The sequence below is a fragment of the Acromyrmex echinatior genome, chromosome 12 (genome assembly GCF_024713525.1).
Source record: "Acromyrmex echinatior isolate Ae372 chromosome 12, ASM2471352v2, whole genome shotgun sequence".
Taxonomy (NCBI): domain Eukaryota; kingdom Metazoa; phylum Arthropoda; class Insecta; order Hymenoptera; family Formicidae; genus Acromyrmex; species Acromyrmex echinatior.
This window is the reverse complement of record NC_141863.1, coordinates 10,722,401-10,740,779: the sequence shown is the minus strand read 5'-3', so window position 1 is coordinate 10,740,779 and position 18,379 is coordinate 10,722,401. Positions and strand designations below refer to the sequence as shown.

Here is an 18,379-nt window from a genome sequence, read left to right as displayed (position 1 = left end):
TCGTCATTATCAATGTGCTCCTGATGAAGTGAATAGCAAAGTTGGCATTAGCACGAAATGTTGGCATTAACAATGGATCACGACAAAGCAACCTGCAAATCTATGCCTTTGGGACCTCCTTATGTTTTTACACGAAAGTCTTTAAAATTTTGTTTCGCTACACAGACATCATCTTACTTCCTTAATTTGTTATTTTAACTTTATGTGTATAATACATAATTGATATAATTTTCTGTAAACGACATAATTTGCTTATAAACTTCGATTATTTCAGTTTTCTCAGTCTCTTTCGAGATGAACCATTATTTATATTCTTCAGCGTAATTGAAGTTTTTGTTATTCGCATCGTGGCTGATTGTGATTTGACACATATAACATGAACGTGTGTTGATCGATACAAAAATAAAGAAAATAAGTATTGTAAAAGCAGCCAACCATGCAATCTATGTCGAGGTGCGTTAAATCGGGCATTACTAATTGCGTGTGACATATTGCTGCTTATAGATTTATCGATCGTCATTACTTACGTTCTAATGAAGATACGTGGCATATTTTTTCAAGCTTGTACCAACACTTGTACCTTAAAAAATGAAAACATATTACAGCTAGTATCATCCTAGAAAATATTATGACATCTTTAAGTCTTCTAAGATACTTCTAAGAATCATTTAAGAGACCTTTTTTTAAAAAACATTTTATATTAGGTGTTGGAATTAATTCGTAGCGTTTTTTAATGAAATAATGTTATTTATTTCACATGAGCATTAAAAAATACATTAATGAAAGTACTTCCCATCACTTGTAAAACGCTACGAATTAATTCCAACACCTAATAGTATTATGAGAAAGATACCTATTTAAAATGTCCCATATATGTCAATTTTTATAATATAGGTAACTTCAGTTTAGGGTAATCATCCGTACATTTTTTCCTAGACATGTAGATGCTTTTTTTCAAACGTCTAGAGGTCCGGGCAAGTTTTCAATGCGTACTTTTTTTTTGTATTACTTTTGTGACTTGGGTGCAAGCGAAGGAATCAGAAGTTATTAAAGTCAACTGTGACACTGTTACACATATAAATATATTAACACATAATACAAGATAAGCATGGAATAAGACATTAAGACCGCAAAACCAATGAATATCCAACATAAAATTGCCACATTAATTTACATAGGATGCTGATTAGACATTAGGGCTGTGTTCCAAAATTGACTGCCAATACTAAAAATCTATAATATTACACATGACGCAAATTATAGATTTCCAGCTCTGGCAATAAATTGGTAGGCTAAGCCTGCCTAGGATTTTTCTATAGGGAGGCAGTTGTATATAAAAACTTTAGATCATAAGTGCCGTCACGAAAAGATAGCGCGTCGAGATATAGAATGAATGGATGGATGGATGGGAAGTAAAGAAAGTATATACATAATGATATGAACAAAAAAAAATTTTTTTATTCACATATTATTACATCGTTTCTCTTTTTGTACGTATTAAGAAAACTAAAATCAATATCTCGCAATCGACGAGCTGATGTTTGTTAAAGATGTCATTATCGCGAATAGCGTTTTTGGACGCGAAGTTGGAGAATCGCGTATACTTGACATCAATCGTATCGACGAGTCGGGCTAATTGTTCGAACGTTACATCGATACATCCGTCAAACTCAAACATACGTCGTAGCGTCGTTTCGGTCATCATCATGCGTACGGATGAAGAATTACGAGACGTACGAACATAACATTGTTCAGCATGCAAACGCTGACAGTTAGCGGTCCAACGCTTATAAAATTGTCTTTCGCAGCATCTTGTAAATATTCCATCGCTGCTCATAGAGGCCCACGTTTCGAGAGACAGCAGCAGTTCATGTCTGCGATGATCTCCGAGGGTGATCTCCACGTAACTCGGTAGACCAACGTTGATTCCAATTTCCAAAAATTTGTAGCCCGTAGTCGTCAGATCATAACGTCTGCTCAATAAACGCACCTTGCGATGTTCCATGCTGTGTACATACATAATGTTAAAAACATTTCTTTTGTGTATAGAATGTTAAAACTTACATGTTACTGCAGTCCTTCTTCGTTTCGTACGATGCGTTGCTGTCTTTAGCGAAGTACATTTTTTCAACCGTTCGTACAAGCGAGTATCGCAAGGCTAATTGCACCCGCGTAAATTGCAATGTATATAAAACTAGAGTCGAAGAGGGGGTAACTCTCCCCTCTTTTTAAGAATTGCGAACATGTCGCAACATGTTTTATCGAGTCTTTCTACGTATTTTTTTTTTGTTCACGAGTTTATCAATGCTTATACTTTATGTTTTATATTTCGATGGTATCGATGACGTTGATGATGAACACGTTGGCGACTTTGACGCCTTTTCTCCAGGACGTTCCCAATATCTTACTTTTTCCTTTGATGGCGGTGGACTTGGCGGACTTGGCAACAACAGACCCCTTCCGCTCGATTGATTTTCGGCGTATATATTCTTTTACTCGATCCATGTTTTAACGCTCGTAACTGAAGCTTACGAATGAAAGCTTTGAATGAAAAAAGTCTAATACACTGTTTATATACATTGCATATATACTGTCAGATTAGACATGTTGCGACGCGTTTAACAGAAGCGTTGATGTTTTCGGATACATACATACATATATACATACATACATATATGTGTTCATACATACATATACGTTCATACATATACATTCATACATACACATTTATACATACGAATACATGTATTACAAAAGAAGGAAAAAAGAAATACGTAATAAATACGTTAACATATTTTTATTTAAAAAATTCTTTTGCAACCACCAGTTATATATTTTGTAACGCGCAATTCTAAACATGTTGTCCACATCGCATAGTATTAGCAACATCCAGCTTGGTTAAAGATTCCATGTCTTCGTAAATTACATCCAAGGTCTCGATGTACATGCGTCTCATTCAAAAGCAAGTTCCACAACCACGTTCGTTTCTCACGTCCCTTAACGTACACGATAGCATCATCTTCAAATACAGCTGCTGTGATCAGGCGTTTCGCCTCGTTGTACGGGACCATCCCGTCCTCCCATCGCAATCCATAATAAGCAGTCAACCAGGAAGTGCAAGACCTGTCAGATCTTGTCAAAAATTTCCATGGCACGGTAAAAATGTAATGTGAGAACGGTCCTCTGTTTCAGCACCGTCACTTCTTTCACGATAAATTTCTTGTTAACGATGAATCCTTGCAGATCCACGAACGTTGGCATGAGCATATTGTCGAGAAGACTGTGGTTGGTTGCGGTCGATTGCGATGTATCGTAGATCTTATACCGTGTCAGAGGTGCACTTAGATAATTTTGCGCACAACGTTGGTATATGAATTATACTGAATCACGTGTATGATGAGACAATAGGTTGTTGTATTTGCGGATACATACTCTTTACATTCAAAATCTAATCGCACGTCCATGGTGCCACTCTTGACTGATTCGTTCTGTCGAGAGCAATCGATGATCATGGGCCATTACGTTGTAAAAAAGTTGTAAAGGTGAGATTCGGCTCGAGATACTCGTATCCGTAGTAGCCCTTGCAGAAACTCGCGTACAAGTCGTACAGAATCGCACATCTGTTTTTAGCAAAATCCAGATTCAAGTCATCATAAAGATAATAATAACATTCCGAATTCAGGTAAAGTTTCGCATTGGTTAATTTGCAGTCGTCAAATCGACTTACATTCTCGGACATGATGTTTTTTCGACCTGTTTTCATCGCGAAAATAACGTAGCGCGGCTTCTCGAGCTGAGTAGCCGTCATGATGGCCCACAAATGCTTGGTCTGCAAGAGCGGAAACTCGTACAGATCCCTCGAGCGAAAAGCCATGCTCAGATATCGTCCGCTCTCCAAAGCGCGCAGCATCGACAATTTATTTATCTCGCTCAATAACACATGCGGCATTTGCCACTGTATTTTGAATAATTCGAGCGTTGGCTCTATTGCCGTATCTCCCATCAGACAATTGTTGTCGTTACACGCTCGTATTAAAATCAACTCGTGACGAGCGTTGATCACCACGCGTTTGTAATCTTCGCAAAATCCCAGCAGTACGTAGAGCGGTACACAGAAATTAAAGTATCCAGTAGTAATCTGCGCATCCCAGCCAGCATTCCGTAGAATCACGCTTCTGTCGGATGACACTGTTACATAGTTTTTAAGCGTGCCCACATTATGATCAATCTTCACATTATTGAGTTCATATCGAATCTCATCGAATATGAACGCGACGCAATTATTTCCCAATGCCACATGAGCACCTTGGACCACTTTGTTCTTCGTCAGTTTTCCCTCGACATATAGAAAGCTTTCGTACGGCAGTACAGATCCTGTTGCTGTATGTGTATTCTTATTTCGTCGCTATACCCAAATGTTGTGTTGGCGAGCGGACTGTACGTGTGAGTCTCAATCTTGACGATGTGATCGGCTTGTCTTTAATGTTTAAGATATCAGTCATCTCAAATGTTGCGCACCGCGAATCCCAAAGACTTTAAAAATGTAACATTCGACGCACTGAGTTTCTTCTTCTTCCTAATGCAACTGGATGAGTGAGTGTTGTCGAGCTGCGTCACCGATTTTGTAAAGAATGCATTATCTCTTTGCGTACGCTCCGTTCCGTTCACGAGCATCTCACACTCACGTTATCACTGTCGCCGTCGTATGTGCAATCTAACGGTGATCTCTTCTCCTCAAAAATTGAGCAATCGTCCGTTCTGATCTACCATGCGTATCGTTAAATCCGTAATGTTCTGTGCGATGATCAGCAGATAATTGATTTGCGTCGGCCTCTCCGATATCTTATATCCTGGCGGCACGCTCGGCGAAAATTCATGTATCGTGTACGCACTTTTGCCGTTGCTGTACGCACTCGCAGTCACGTTACACTCTACGCGGAGTTAAAGTTTACATTCATTATGTTGATCGACACATCCGATTCGTGTCACCTTCGCGACTGTATACGCTTCGAGAATCCCAGCAGCGATCCAATGCTGTTGGACTTGCCAAAGTTTATTCTGTGCGCACATCTAATCTCACATCTCATCGTTCGCGGATTCGTCTTTAAATAATTGTTCGAGAGCGTGTAGCCTTTAGTGTGAGCATGAAATTCGTGCTGCAACCGCTGACGATACGTGTCACAAACTGTGACACGAAATCACAAATGATGGGAGGAGAAGCGCAAGCACGGCGAAATGCTGCCGAGTACTATATGCGCGATCATTTGCAGTCGAATTGTGGTAAAACCAACGTTCTCATAAGTTTGCTCGAGAGTCAAAACGGCTTATGTTTCGAGAACATGTACATCTATTCGAAATCACTGCAACAGCCAAAGTATCGATATCTCGAAAATTTATTTACGTCCATCGATGAAATCGACTACTTTACATTTTCCAACAATAGCGACATCGTTTCACCGAACGAGACCCAAATTCTATTTTTATCTTTGACGTGGCATGCAACAAGTAGAATACAATGACAGAATACTTTTCACCACGCGAACGTTGACTGCTTCTATCTCTGTCAGACGTGCGCGAGGATACCTAAACATCTGATACCCGACAACGCGAACCTGCTGATCCTGTTCAAACAAAATTGTTTCACCAACTTGAAACACGTTTACAATGATCACGTGAACACTGACATGTCCTACGACGAATTTTGCGCGTTGTGTCGTGACTGTTGGCAAAAAATGGATTTTTAATAATAAACAAGGATAGTACGCTTAAAGACGGGAGATACAGAAAGAGATTGAACGAGTTCGTCATACTGTAACGTGATTAGTCGTTGTCAATACTTCGCCAGAGACTAACTTATGTGCACGAGCGAGAAAAAATCCCGAGAGAGATCGAGAAGACGAGCGATCCGCAAGAAATATCGCGCTTTGAAAACCGATAGACTCGAGGAGGACATGGCATTGGACAGACAACCCTATTCAAACCGCTGCGGCAGATCGTTGACAGCCCCGGTGTGCGCGCGATAAAGAGACAGTCGCGCGACGCAGCGTCTGCCTCCAAGCGCGAGAGGAAGGAAGAAGAGGAGGAGGAAGAGGAGGAGAAAGAGGGAGAGAAAGCGAGTGAGACGTTCGAATAAATCCCCGCATAAATCCGATTGCGCGATCGTGTACAGCCGATAACCTCCACTCCGCGTACGATGATCGTACCGACGATAGAATCGTTGGATAACGTTTTCGAAACGACGGACGACTCGCTAGCAACAAAGGTTCAAAATCGGTTGCAAACGTCGGAAGATCGAGAAGCGTTGCAAGCTGGCTTGGACCCGCTGGGTCAAAAGTACGTCGAGGCTGTCCTGAGGGAGTGCGAGATAAACAGAAGAGTGGTATAGATTATGTATACGGCGTTTACCTACACAAGGATGGATTGATGTTTGATAATAAACGTTTGTTTGTTTGACAATAAACATTTCGATGTGGATGATGCGGATAACGTAATTATCGACGACGTACGATACGCCAGTATACCCGGTCTTTACGAGTTAATTTTCAAGAGAATTCCCGACGATCTCCTCTACACGGAAGACGATATGAACAAGTACAGGAGCATGCTGCTGGCGACGAATGCGCACAAACACAAGCATCATTCGCAGGTCGATTATTGAGCAACAGGGGACAAGTACAAATACGTAATCGCGCCGTTAATGTCGATCACATCCAAGAAACAGAAGAAGAAATCTGTAAAGGGATTACCTCACGCAATGACATTGAACGACAACGCGATCGATTGTGCACTGGGACGATCCCAACGAGCTGGTGGATCGTCTACGATTGCTCGACGCTTCGCACCGAGCGGGCAACAACGCTCACGACAACGAGATGCTATCGATTATCGAAGAACTTTGCGAAGCCGGTCTTATTATAAATTAAATCGCATATCGAAGAAACGAATCAGTCGAGTGGCATCAGCGAGAAAAAAATACTTTTGTCCTTTGTACGAGGGGTATCCAGAAAATAAGTTCCGTTTGTATTATACGTTTAGTAAGGTCGATGTATGAGCGAGCTGGCAACACAGCATTGAAGAGGGGAAGCTACCGAATAGAATGAGCGGTGTTCGGCGTCAGTAGCTCGTGAAACACGGTCAGGAGAGGTTATCAAAATGGAGTCCTCCACTTCGCGTCTCGCCACCTCCATTCCGATTCCTTCTCGAGTTGTTTTGCGCGGCATCATTCAGTTTCTTTTTGCTCAAGATTTTAAATCGGTTGATATTCACAAACAGCTTGTTTCTGTATATGGAGAGAGTGTGATGAGTGAATCTATGGTGCGGAGATGGGTCCGAGAATTTAAGGCAGGAAGACATTCGCTTGAAGACGAAAGTGGGAGAGGCAGACCCTCCCTTATCACGGATGAGTTGACGACAAAAATTGAAAATGCGATTCGCAATAATCGTCGTTTAACTTTAGATGAACTCCACAACCTTTTTCCAGAGATATCCCGAAGTCTTATCCATGAGATCGTTTCAGAAAAACTCGAATTTCGCAAGGTTTGCGCCCGTTGGGTTCCCAGAGAACTGACTCCTCTACACAAGGCCACACGAGTCAGTTTAGTTGGGATGTTTTGACCCACCCACCGTATAGCCCGGATCTAGCACCATCGGACTACCATCTTTTTACGAAACTGAAGGAGTCCTTAGCCGGAAAATGCTTCCAAAGCGACGAGGAAGTTCAGACAGCTGTAACTAACTGGACTAAAGAACTGGCGGGAAGTTTCTATGCAGAAGGGATTTCGAAGCTTGTTTCCAGATATACAAAATGTATTGAGATTGACGGGAATTATGTAGAAAAAGACTAGAAATTGTCAAGTATTATCCATGTAAATTTTAGATTTTTTCAATAAAAACTTTATTTGTAAAAAAAAAACGGAACTTATTTTCTGGATACCCCTCGTATTACGCGTCGAATCACGAAAAAGAGATCCAGCAAAAAGAGAAAAATTAGTTCCGAGAGCTAAGACGTCGACTCGTCGAGGAATTGCACGCTCCGGCGAGAAAAAATTTTCCACGAAGACGCGTCATAGTTCGAGGATACGGCGATCTATGACAGACCGATATCGTCAAGATGCATCCGTACTGGAGCTTGAACAGAGGCCACCACTACATACTCACCGTCATCGATGTGTTGAGCAAGTACGCGTAGGCCGTACCGCTCAAGAGCAAGAGTGAAAGCGAGACGGCTGATGCTATTGTTGAGATAATTCGAGCAAGTGGAAAATGTCCTAAAAATTTACAAATGGATATGGGGAAGGAGTTTTACAACGCCGATATGCAGAAAATCTTGAAAAAACACGATGTTACTCACTATTCCACGTATTCGACGTTGAAAGCATCGGTAATCAAGCGGTTCAATCATACGCTCAAAAGTGACATGTAGAAGATATTTACACTCAATGGCAATTACAAGTGGATCGATGAGCTGCCGCGTCTCGTATCAGATTACAATGCGCCCAAGCATCTCACTATCGGCATGCGGCCCGCCGACGTAACTCCCGCATTCGCCGAAAGATTCTTGAACACGGTGTACAGCGTGATAATAATCGCTCCAGCAAAATTCAAAATGGGCGATTCGGTACGCGTGAGAAAATACAAGAAGATTTTTCATAAAGGTTATAGGCCAAATTGGACCACCAAGGTGTTTACGATCGTTAATGTGCAGCGTAACCAATCCCGTAACCTATCTACTTAAGGACTATCGTAGAAAATTCGTCGCTGGTGCGTTCTACGAGCACGAGTTGCATTGCGCTACTCATCCGAACGTGTATCTCGTGGAGAAAGTACTGCGCAGGAAAGGAGACAAAGTGTACGTCAAGTGGCTGGGATTCGATGGATCGCACAATTCATGGATACACAAAAACAATGTCATTTAATAAAATTTTTCGTGTATTTTTTTTCTACATATAAAAATATATATATCAATATAAAAATATAAACGTATATTTTTTTTTATTACTCCCCATCATCATCATCTTCGTTTTGGATAATTATACAAAATGTATAATTATTTGTAACAATTTATGTATGGACCAGAATACATACATATGTAGTAATACATAATAGTAATACTTATATACATGTAAAAAAAACATAAAGTGTAAATCAAAAGAATAGAAATACACAAATAGTAATACGCATAAATGATAAAAACATGAGACACAAATCAGAATATTAGTATATAATACGTATATAAATGTTAAAATACGATATGTATTATATGAAAATACAATAATCGTGATACATAAAAAATAGTAATAATATTTGTGTAAATGTAAAAAAGTGTAAATTACAATAGTAATACATAGTAGCAATATATACTGCATGTAATACATATAATACATATATATTGTATTACAAAGATATCCGCCAATGCCCCCACAATAACATCCCCGGTACGACGTATCGTTTGACATCGTATAGATTCAGAGTGATTTTCGATTCGGATATCGTGTAATTTAAATCGTATACACGATTGACGGCGAGTCATTTCACGAGTCTCTTCGTTCAAACACCGCGTGTAATCATCGAACGTTATCGTTCGCGCTACGACATTCTTTACGCCTTTTTAATGTCCTTCTTGCCATCATGTACTCTCACCGCGTACATCTTCGCTCTAAGTCCAATAAATTCGGTCATTAATGCACCGTTGTTCTTATCCTTTATCAGGCCGAATACTTTTTCGTTCGCGAGAGGCATATCGTACACGTTGTCTATCGGATAATCGCTCGTGTCGAATCTAGCGATATCGCGTTCCATAGTTTCGTCGCATTCTATATAGTAAATGAGGTTGTCCGTGTCGGTGTACATGATCTTGCATTTATCGCGATACATCGATGACATGTACTCGTGGTGAAATTCGTATAAGCAGACTTTCGATATGTCAAGTATGCACATACCCATATAAATCGGCTTGTTGAACTTCATCTCGAGTTTGCGCATTTCGATGGCGATCAAATTATCCGCAAAGACGCTGTGGCTGTGAAAATTCGGTTTCGCGATCATTCCTCCACGCCGTCCGTCCCATTTTGTTATTAATTTTACATCAACGTGATTGCGCACTCATTTTCCGTGGTCTTACCGAATACGCGGTGTTCATTAGTTTATACAAATTTTTTTCGAAATCGTTTTTTGCTACCGTTCTAAATTGTGTATTGAGTTCAATGTAATCGCAGAACCATGGAAATTGAGCGAATTGTAGCACCCGGTGGATCTTTATTACGCAAAGACCGTGACGAGTACATTGCTGCAGGTTGCGGTAATGGATGATGTAACGCTGCTTATCGTACAACATCACTAAATTTATTTTCGCGTTTGCGGTTTATCGCGCATTGGGCAGAGAGATAGGTCAGTGTGTCGGTCGTATAGATGCTGCGGATACTCGAGATTAACCTCGAGAATATATAACCGGTAGGTGAATCCGGAGCGATCATGCTCACATCAAAGTTCGTCTTCGACCCATCGAAATTCGGCGTATGATAAAAGTTGACACATCGCCCATCCGTACAGATTATTCACATCTTAGTATATCAAGTACGACGATGGTTTCGATGGATCGAACACATGTACTTGTTATTAGCCTGCGCGTATCTGCCGGAGCATTGACTGAGGCCGCCACGTATATCGCGCTCGATGAACATGATCATATCAATGTCGATGAACAACTCGAATCTTATGCGTGTATATTTCAGCATGGCGTCCCACGTGAAACCTGGCAATGTATAATAATGCGCTGGATCGAGACAGTAAAACTCGCGATGCAACTGCAGAAATTTTCGAAAATGTCTGCTAATAACAAGACATCAGTTTTCAAATACTGTACTCGCCGAGCGTTCGGAAAATCGCTTCCAGATGTTCGCGGCATAATCGCTCTCGGATACTGTATCGCCTGTCAACGAACTGAAAAATAATTCGCGCGGTGGTAAGCGCATGTCCTGCAATTTTTCGACGCAATCAATGTACTCGTGCGGAAAGACACCTTTTCATGTGAGTAATTCAAATTCTTCGTCTAATAATGTTCGAAATTCGGAACATACAATTTTTAATTTATCTTTGTCGAGATACGACGCTAATTTATCGAAGCTTGCATTTAAAAATTTGAAAGTATCAATGAATCTTAATTTTACGCAATTTTTCTAAAAATTCTTTTCATTTTTGTGCTATCGACATGTTTAGAATAAAATATATTATTATTTTTCATGAATAAAATATATTTTTCTTTGGTTATCGGTAGTATACCTACATGTCCATCGCGGTAGCAATTTCCTTAATTATAAAATGCGCGTCGTAGCCTGATAAATTGTGAAATACGACTGGAATATAAAACGAATTTTTATAATTTAAATTATAATTCTCTCTCTCACGCTGGACCACGGTATCTACCGATGAAATGGCAATGACCGTTACGGACCCGCATGTCGTCCGACGCGAACGGTTTTTCTCAGATGTGACAATGCGTCGCATTACTGTACGCCTCTCATTGTTGTTTAGATAACGTTTCCATGGGCACGTTGGCGGATACGATATTTTTTACGCAATACGCCAAATCGTTGATTTGTCGTTCGAACCACGCTATACAGTCTTCATCGCGACGGAAGTGATACGATGATAACATGTCATTGTACGCACATCGCACGTAGTAGCCTATGCTAAACGCGTCATGCTGTTGATACGCGTACGACGATGCGTCTTCCTTGTCGGATTTCGTCTTGCGTAAGACGCACTCCAGATCGGCGTAGACGATGAACGGCACTCGTTCTTGATTGTTATAGTTGTCGAATTCGTCAAGCCAACTGTCGTCCTCGCTTGGCAGTCGGATGGCGCAGTCGTTGATCTTCTGGCAGTCCACTTCGTGCGATTGCAATTTTTCACACGAACTAAAGTAATGAAAGTATCTGCAAATAATAAAGAAATCATTTTTCTATTTGTTTTTTATTGATTATTTTTATTATACTTACCGATCACAAAAATATTTCCTGCTCTCATTCCCAGTAATTTGTGATCTTACAAGGCGGGATAGACTTTTTTATCCACGCAAAGTATCTAATGTTGTCGTTGCGTGAATGACGTAGGTACAGGAGATTGACATGCTTCGCCTTCTTGTCATTGGAGCCGCAGAGAAAAGATCTGTCTATTTTCGATGCTGTACACGTTGATCGACACAGCGTTCAACCATTCAAATTTCGGAATGTTTTTTAATGTCATTGGAAATTCGATACCCGTGAGATTTAACACTGCGGTGTAATGCGGATATGATGATTCCCGATTTACATGTCTTTCTATGGGATACAGAGCGGCGACCATCGATCAGGCGAAACATGCATTGTCCGTCGAACAAACACTGATAATCGCTCGTTCCATCGCTATTTCTCGCGGCACTTCTATGTGACATCTCGCGTGCATTAGATTATGCTTATTCACATTCATTATCAAATTGAGGATTCGCGACAATACCTACCCGCTGTTGCATTCCTAGAATTCTTCGAGCGATGCTAGGATAGGCTCGACGACGTGCTGCTCATACCTCGGTGCAACGATATATCTCGCTGTTCTTTGTAATTATGCTCTTATTAGCACGTTTATCCTTCATCGCAAACTCGCCGTTGAACGCGATGTTCACTTTTACACTGCCGTGTCTTTCTACAGCGTCTCGCACTCGCTCGAGTACTACATCGCCAGCATCTTCTAAAAACTGCCGCGGCTCGATGTGATTAGAGTTTATCATCGCACCTGTCAATATACGACTCTCAAACGCGGCGTCGATCTCTCGCCAAACAAAAGATCGTTCGTTGCCATTCGCGTATTCGCCACTCGCGTACTCGCCACTAATGTGCACGAAACGTCGCTCCAATTGTAACTTTGCACCCGCGAATCGCGCGATCCTCGCCACCGCGGATTGTCTGTATCCAATGGCGAGGCGCGGACGCTTGGCATGACAAAGTTCTTCGAGCTGCTCGATGCACTCGTCGTTGCAGCCACGAGAAACACTCCACCAGAGTAGCGACCTGGCCGCACTGTTCTAACAGTTCGCGTACCACTCGCTCGTGGTTTTCCATGTTTTTTTAATGTGTGCAAAGTGGGCACATGCTACACGAGAGTATAATGTACAAAGGCAGTCTGCAATTTTTTGACAGTTAGAGAAATTCTTAACAAAGCTGACCGAAATGGTTTTCAAGACATCGGATTTGAAAAACATAACGCTTAACAAAAAAATAATGTTTGTTTAAATGTAGATTTTTATGTAGATTCTTGACTGAAACCGTTTAAAGAATTTGAATGTCTCCAGGATAAATTTGAAACATGCACCGCTGTATAATGGGTCTGTTCTTTTGAACTGAACTTTTGCACCAGCTCCAGAAGGAAAGAAGAGGAAGAAAGATAAAGTGGTGCAATAGTTCAGTCAAAAAAACAAGCCTAATATGTAACTATCTGTACAAAGGACAAACGTGTCGATATCGATGAAGTTTAAGATCTTCGATCAATTAATGAATTTAATAAAATTTGTCGAAAATTAATTTCTAAAAATCTTTTTTTGTCAAATCTAAACCTAATCTAAACCTGTAGAATTTTTTCATTATCCAATCAATGAACTGATGAAAGAAATCAACCGCTTATAGAATCAATAAGAGCAATAATTTTAATGCAATTCGATCTGAAGCATTTTAAATGTCCAGAATTTCATATACATCTTGAAAAAAATGATTCATTATCTCAGATTGGCAGATCAGAAAAATATAAGAAATAATAAATGTAAGTTGATAATTATGTAATATAACCCAGGTTTTATTGTACAAAAATAACATAATTAACAACTTACATTTACTATTTCAAAATATAAATAAAAAGGAGCATACAGCCACAACGCTAGATGTTTTAAACAAATAGTCAATATATTTAAAATTATCATACGAGGTCAAATCTGTAAGTTTTTAGAAAAACATAGTAAAGCACTTTTTTTTTGATCGATTCATTTTTATTTCTCAACATAATCTCCTTTCAGCTCCATACACTTGATCTAACGATTTTCCAATTTTTTCAAGTCGTCCGAATAATATGATTTGTCTAACCCTTGAAAATAAGTCTCTGTTTCGGCGATGAGCTGCTCTCTGGTGGTGAATCTCTTTCCTCCGAACCATTTCTTCAGGTTTGGAAATAGAAAATAGTCGCAGAAGACTAAATCTGGCGAATATGCTGAATGGAGAAGAAATTCATAACGGAATTTGTTGAATTTGGCCATCGGTGCTGGACACGTGTGAACCCGTGCATTGTCTTGATGGAAAAGCATTTTCTTCTTCGCCAAATGGGGACGTTTTTTCTTTAAAATGTTGTTGAAACGGTCCAAGGCTACGTAGTAATCGCCATTGATCGTTTGCTTCGACGGAAGATAATCGATATGAATTATACCGCGTGCATCCCAAAAAACTATGGCCTTTCCGGCCGACTTCATGGTCTTCGCCTTCTTCGGAGCTGGTTCACTCGGTGAAGTCCAGTGTTTTAACTGTTCCTTCGTCTCGGGTGACGTAATGTGGATTCATGTTTCGTCCACAGTAATGAATCGACGCAGAAATTCATCTGGATTGCGTTGAAATATCTCCAAACATTGTTTTGAAATCGTCACACGGTCGCGCTTATGATCAACAGTGAGGAAACGCGGCACCTATCTTGCCGATAGCTTTTTCATACCCAATTGTTCGTGCAAAATTGAAATCACTGTGCCATGTGATATCCTTGTGGCCTCAACAAGCTCGCACACTTTCACTCGTCGATCAGTCAAAGCATCGTGGACTTTATCGATGATTTCTGGCGTAGCAGAAATTGCTTCAATTGGACATCCCGAACGAGATGCATCACATGTGGATGTTCGATCAAGTTTAAACTCATTCATCCAATTGTATACAGTCGCAAACATTGATGCAGATGTGCTATGAACATTATCCAACTCGGCTTTGATTTCTTTCAGCGTTAAATCTTTCATATGATATGTAGATATTTGATTACTGTACAAAATTTGTTTTTTTCCATTTTGCAAAAAATACAAAGGTTATTCGTTTTAATTGTCTACAGAAATGAAACCACGCGATGAATTCCGCACAAAATTTGACAGTAATCAGCTGAAAGATGCTACTTGTCAAAAAGTAATGTGACATGACACTGCAAGTGCCTTCTGACAGATTTTCTAAGAACTTATTGCCCTCGTATAATAACGTAGACGTTTCGGTCAAGATTTGATTATCATCAGTACATAGAAATATCAAGATGTCAAAAAAAGAGTTATAAAAATAAATATCAAGATGTCACGAAAAGAAATACATAGAATTAAAACAATAATCGCTAGTCAAAAAATGGTAAGACAACTTTCCAATCGCTTATGGTACGAGTTAATAAAGTAAATTGAGGTTCAAGAAAATAAACAATATTAAATTGCTTATGAACTGTTTTTTGTTACGTATCGGATTCCTTATTATTAGGTGTTGGAATTAATTCGTAGCGTTTTACAAGTGATGGGAAGTACTTTCATTAATGTATTTTTTAATGCTCATGTGAAATAAATAACATTCTTTCATTAAAAAACGCTACGAATTAATTCCAACACCTAATACATGAAGCAAAATGCGATTTTACTCGTGTGTAACATAATTTTCAGATTCTATTTAAAATTAAGAAAGAAAATAAAATTTCTATTACTTTAACAATACATTATAATTCATGAGAATCAGAATAGTTTTATAATAACAAACGCGTATTTTTTGACGTTCTCGCAAATGTACTTCAGGAGAAAATAATGTAAATTAAAAATAAACATTGGAACCACTAGTACGAATTATTGCTGACAAAAATGTGATGCTCAACGCTAGCGACAATCTTTATATTATATATTGTGAAAGTAAAGGAGAGGAAATGAGAGGGGAGAGGGTAATTCTATTGATGGAGGGGTTTATTTCAATAATTGGTAGATGGATATCAAGAAAACGTTTTGTGTTACTTTGTTTGTTTGAGCCTATTTCTTGTCTTTTAATATCTCGGAAATCATCCTTTTATAATAAGATTGTTCAGAGTCAAGAATGATAGTATTATTCAAATCAATCGTATGATCATAATTCAACATGAACATAAGTTTATTTTACGCAAAATGACAGACAAAGTATTCGTTGGTTTTTTTCAAATCGTTTATGTTCTTTTAACCGCGTTTTCAGTTTCCTTTTGATCTGTCTTACGTATGAATAATTGCAATCGAGACAATTTATTTTATATATCACATTTGAGTGATCTTCTTTTTTAATTTTATCTTTGCCTGTTTTAATGAAGGTATTCATACAATTCATTGGTTTGTGAGCGATATTGAAGTCAAATTTTTTTGTGATAGATTTAAATTTTTCTGAATTTTTTCCGAAATTTTATTAAAATTTATTGAAAGAAAATATTTTTTAGAAAACTTAAGTAGAATCCGAGTTGGCATTTCGTTGGTGTTCCTACTATTTTCGAAGTTTTTGAAGAAGAGACGTAACGCATTGTCCTGTTATTAATATAATAGTTGTAAATAAAAATTCTAATGGGTATACATTTTTTTCGAAGAATATTAATTATGGACATAATATTTTTCTCATGAAATTTTGGATGAGAAAGGAATAAGATTCTGCGTAACTGCTCGATTACAACACCCTTTTTGTTCTAAAAGATGATTTGAAAAGAAATTTAAGCTCGTATCTACCAGAATTAGTGGGCTTCTTATAATTATCAAAAATATTATAATTCGTCCATCTTCTATTAACATCGAGAAAATTTATTCCTCCATCATCGCCATATTCCAAACATTATAAAACTTAATTCTTATGGTGTGCTATTAGAAATTAACACGGAATATAAGAGAGTTGTAGTATAATTAATAGTTTTTTCGGGGCAAGGCACCAGCTGTTATAATAATGTCATCAACATAGCGATAATAGACTGGAATATGTGTGGTTAGTGTCTTAAATATATTATATCCTATATATATATTCCAAGTCTTGTATTACAACATCAGCTAGAATTGGAAAGAGCGGAGATCTCAAACCGAATATTTGTTTGTAAATTCTATCATTAAATTTAAAAAAAAGTAGAATTTAATATAATTGAGATTGCTATTTTAAATTCATAGATAGGTATTGTTGTGTGGTTGCATATCGAATCCCATTTTTCCAAGACACTTTTCAATGCTAAATCTGGAATATTAAAATACATGGAAATAATGTGAAATGATACAATTTGATAATCTTCATACTATTAATTTTTTTAACAAGATCAAAGCTATTTTTAATGTAACTGAAATTTTTTTTAATGCTTTTATTGATAACATCTTTAAAAAAGTAGCCAAATTAAAGAATGGACTATTAATGCAACTGACAATTATTCTTAGAGGATAATCTTCTTTGTGTCACTTTAATGAGCTCGTAAGAGACCTCGGCAAATCCTCGTCAGATATATACAATTTTTTATATGTGGATTGATAAATATAATCTTTAGTTCTCCAACGTGTCAAAAGTGTACGAATTTCCATCGTCAATTTACTGGTGGAATCTTTTTTTATTGTAATATAAGTATTATTACCGGATAAAATTTCGTCCATTTTATCATTATAATCCTTCGAATTTAAAATTACAGTAGTATTGCCCTTATCCGCTCTAATAATTAACACATCAAGATGATCAGCAACAAATTGATTAAATTCTTTGAGCCCCTTTTTAATCAAACTGTTAATTGAATTATTCGAAAAACTAAATTGTATAGCTAATTGTAATAACTAATTGTTAAAAATAATTATCTGATAATACAATATATTACCATGACAAGTAACTGATATATTAAAGGTGCCAGTTCAAAGTGAACATACATATATAAAGTGTATCCTAAAAAATTTAAATCTTCAAAAATTTAATTAAAGTATATCCTAAAAAATTTAAATCTTTAAAAATTTAAATGAGTATATGATGATATATTATAATACCATGATAAGTAAATGATATATTATTGAAGATGCCAATTCAAAGTGAACATACATAAAGTATATATTATCTAAATTTAATATAATATTGAATTTAATATAATTGAAGGTGCGAGTTTAAAACGAACATATATATAAATAAAACAGATTACAATGATTTAATTCTAGAAAATAAATGCTATGTGTTATTCTTAATGCACAAAATAAAAATCGTTTATTGAGATTCGATTTGAAATTTATACTAGCCCGTACAATGAAAAATAATTGGTTGTAATCCAGAGTACCAATTTGTTAATGACTCGGAAAAAGACATGGCGGCTTGCTCTCAAAACTTTGATGAGTTTCTCGGTGTCCACTTAGAAA

At 38.0% G+C, this 18,379-nt stretch overlaps 3 protein-coding genes across 3 annotated transcripts; 1 reads left to right on the top strand and 2 right to left on the bottom strand.

Moving 5' to 3' along the window:
* Positions 1–1,471: 1,471 nt before the first annotated feature.
* Positions 1,472–2,169, bottom strand: LOC147907876 (uncharacterized). The gene is made up of 2 exons (XM_087412146.1): positions 2,065–2,169; positions 1,472–2,006 (listed from the first exon to the last, which is right to left on the bottom strand). Exons 1-2 carry the CDS (start codon positions 2,121–2,123, stop codon positions 1,472–1,474), a joined length of 594 nt encoding a protein of 197 aa, XP_087268272.1. The 5' UTR covers positions 2,124–2,169.
* A 1,339-nt stretch (positions 2,170–3,508) lies between these two features.
* LOC105151149 (uncharacterized) lies at positions 3,509–4,674 on the bottom strand. The gene is made up of 2 exons (XM_011064695.1): positions 4,560–4,674; positions 3,509–4,380 (listed from the first exon to the last, which is right to left on the bottom strand). Exons 1-2 carry the CDS (start codon positions 4,672–4,674, stop codon positions 3,509–3,511), a joined length of 987 nt encoding a protein of 328 aa, XP_011062997.1.
* Positions 4,675–8,287: 3,613 nt separating this feature from the next.
* Positions 8,288–8,915, top strand: LOC147907875 (uncharacterized). Its single transcript, XM_087412063.1, has 3 exons — positions 8,288–8,380; positions 8,453–8,617; positions 8,736–8,915. Exons 1-3 carry the CDS (start codon positions 8,288–8,290, stop codon positions 8,913–8,915), a joined length of 438 nt encoding a protein of 145 aa, XP_087268189.1.
* The last annotated feature ends 9,464 nt before the right edge of the window (positions 8,916–18,379 follow it).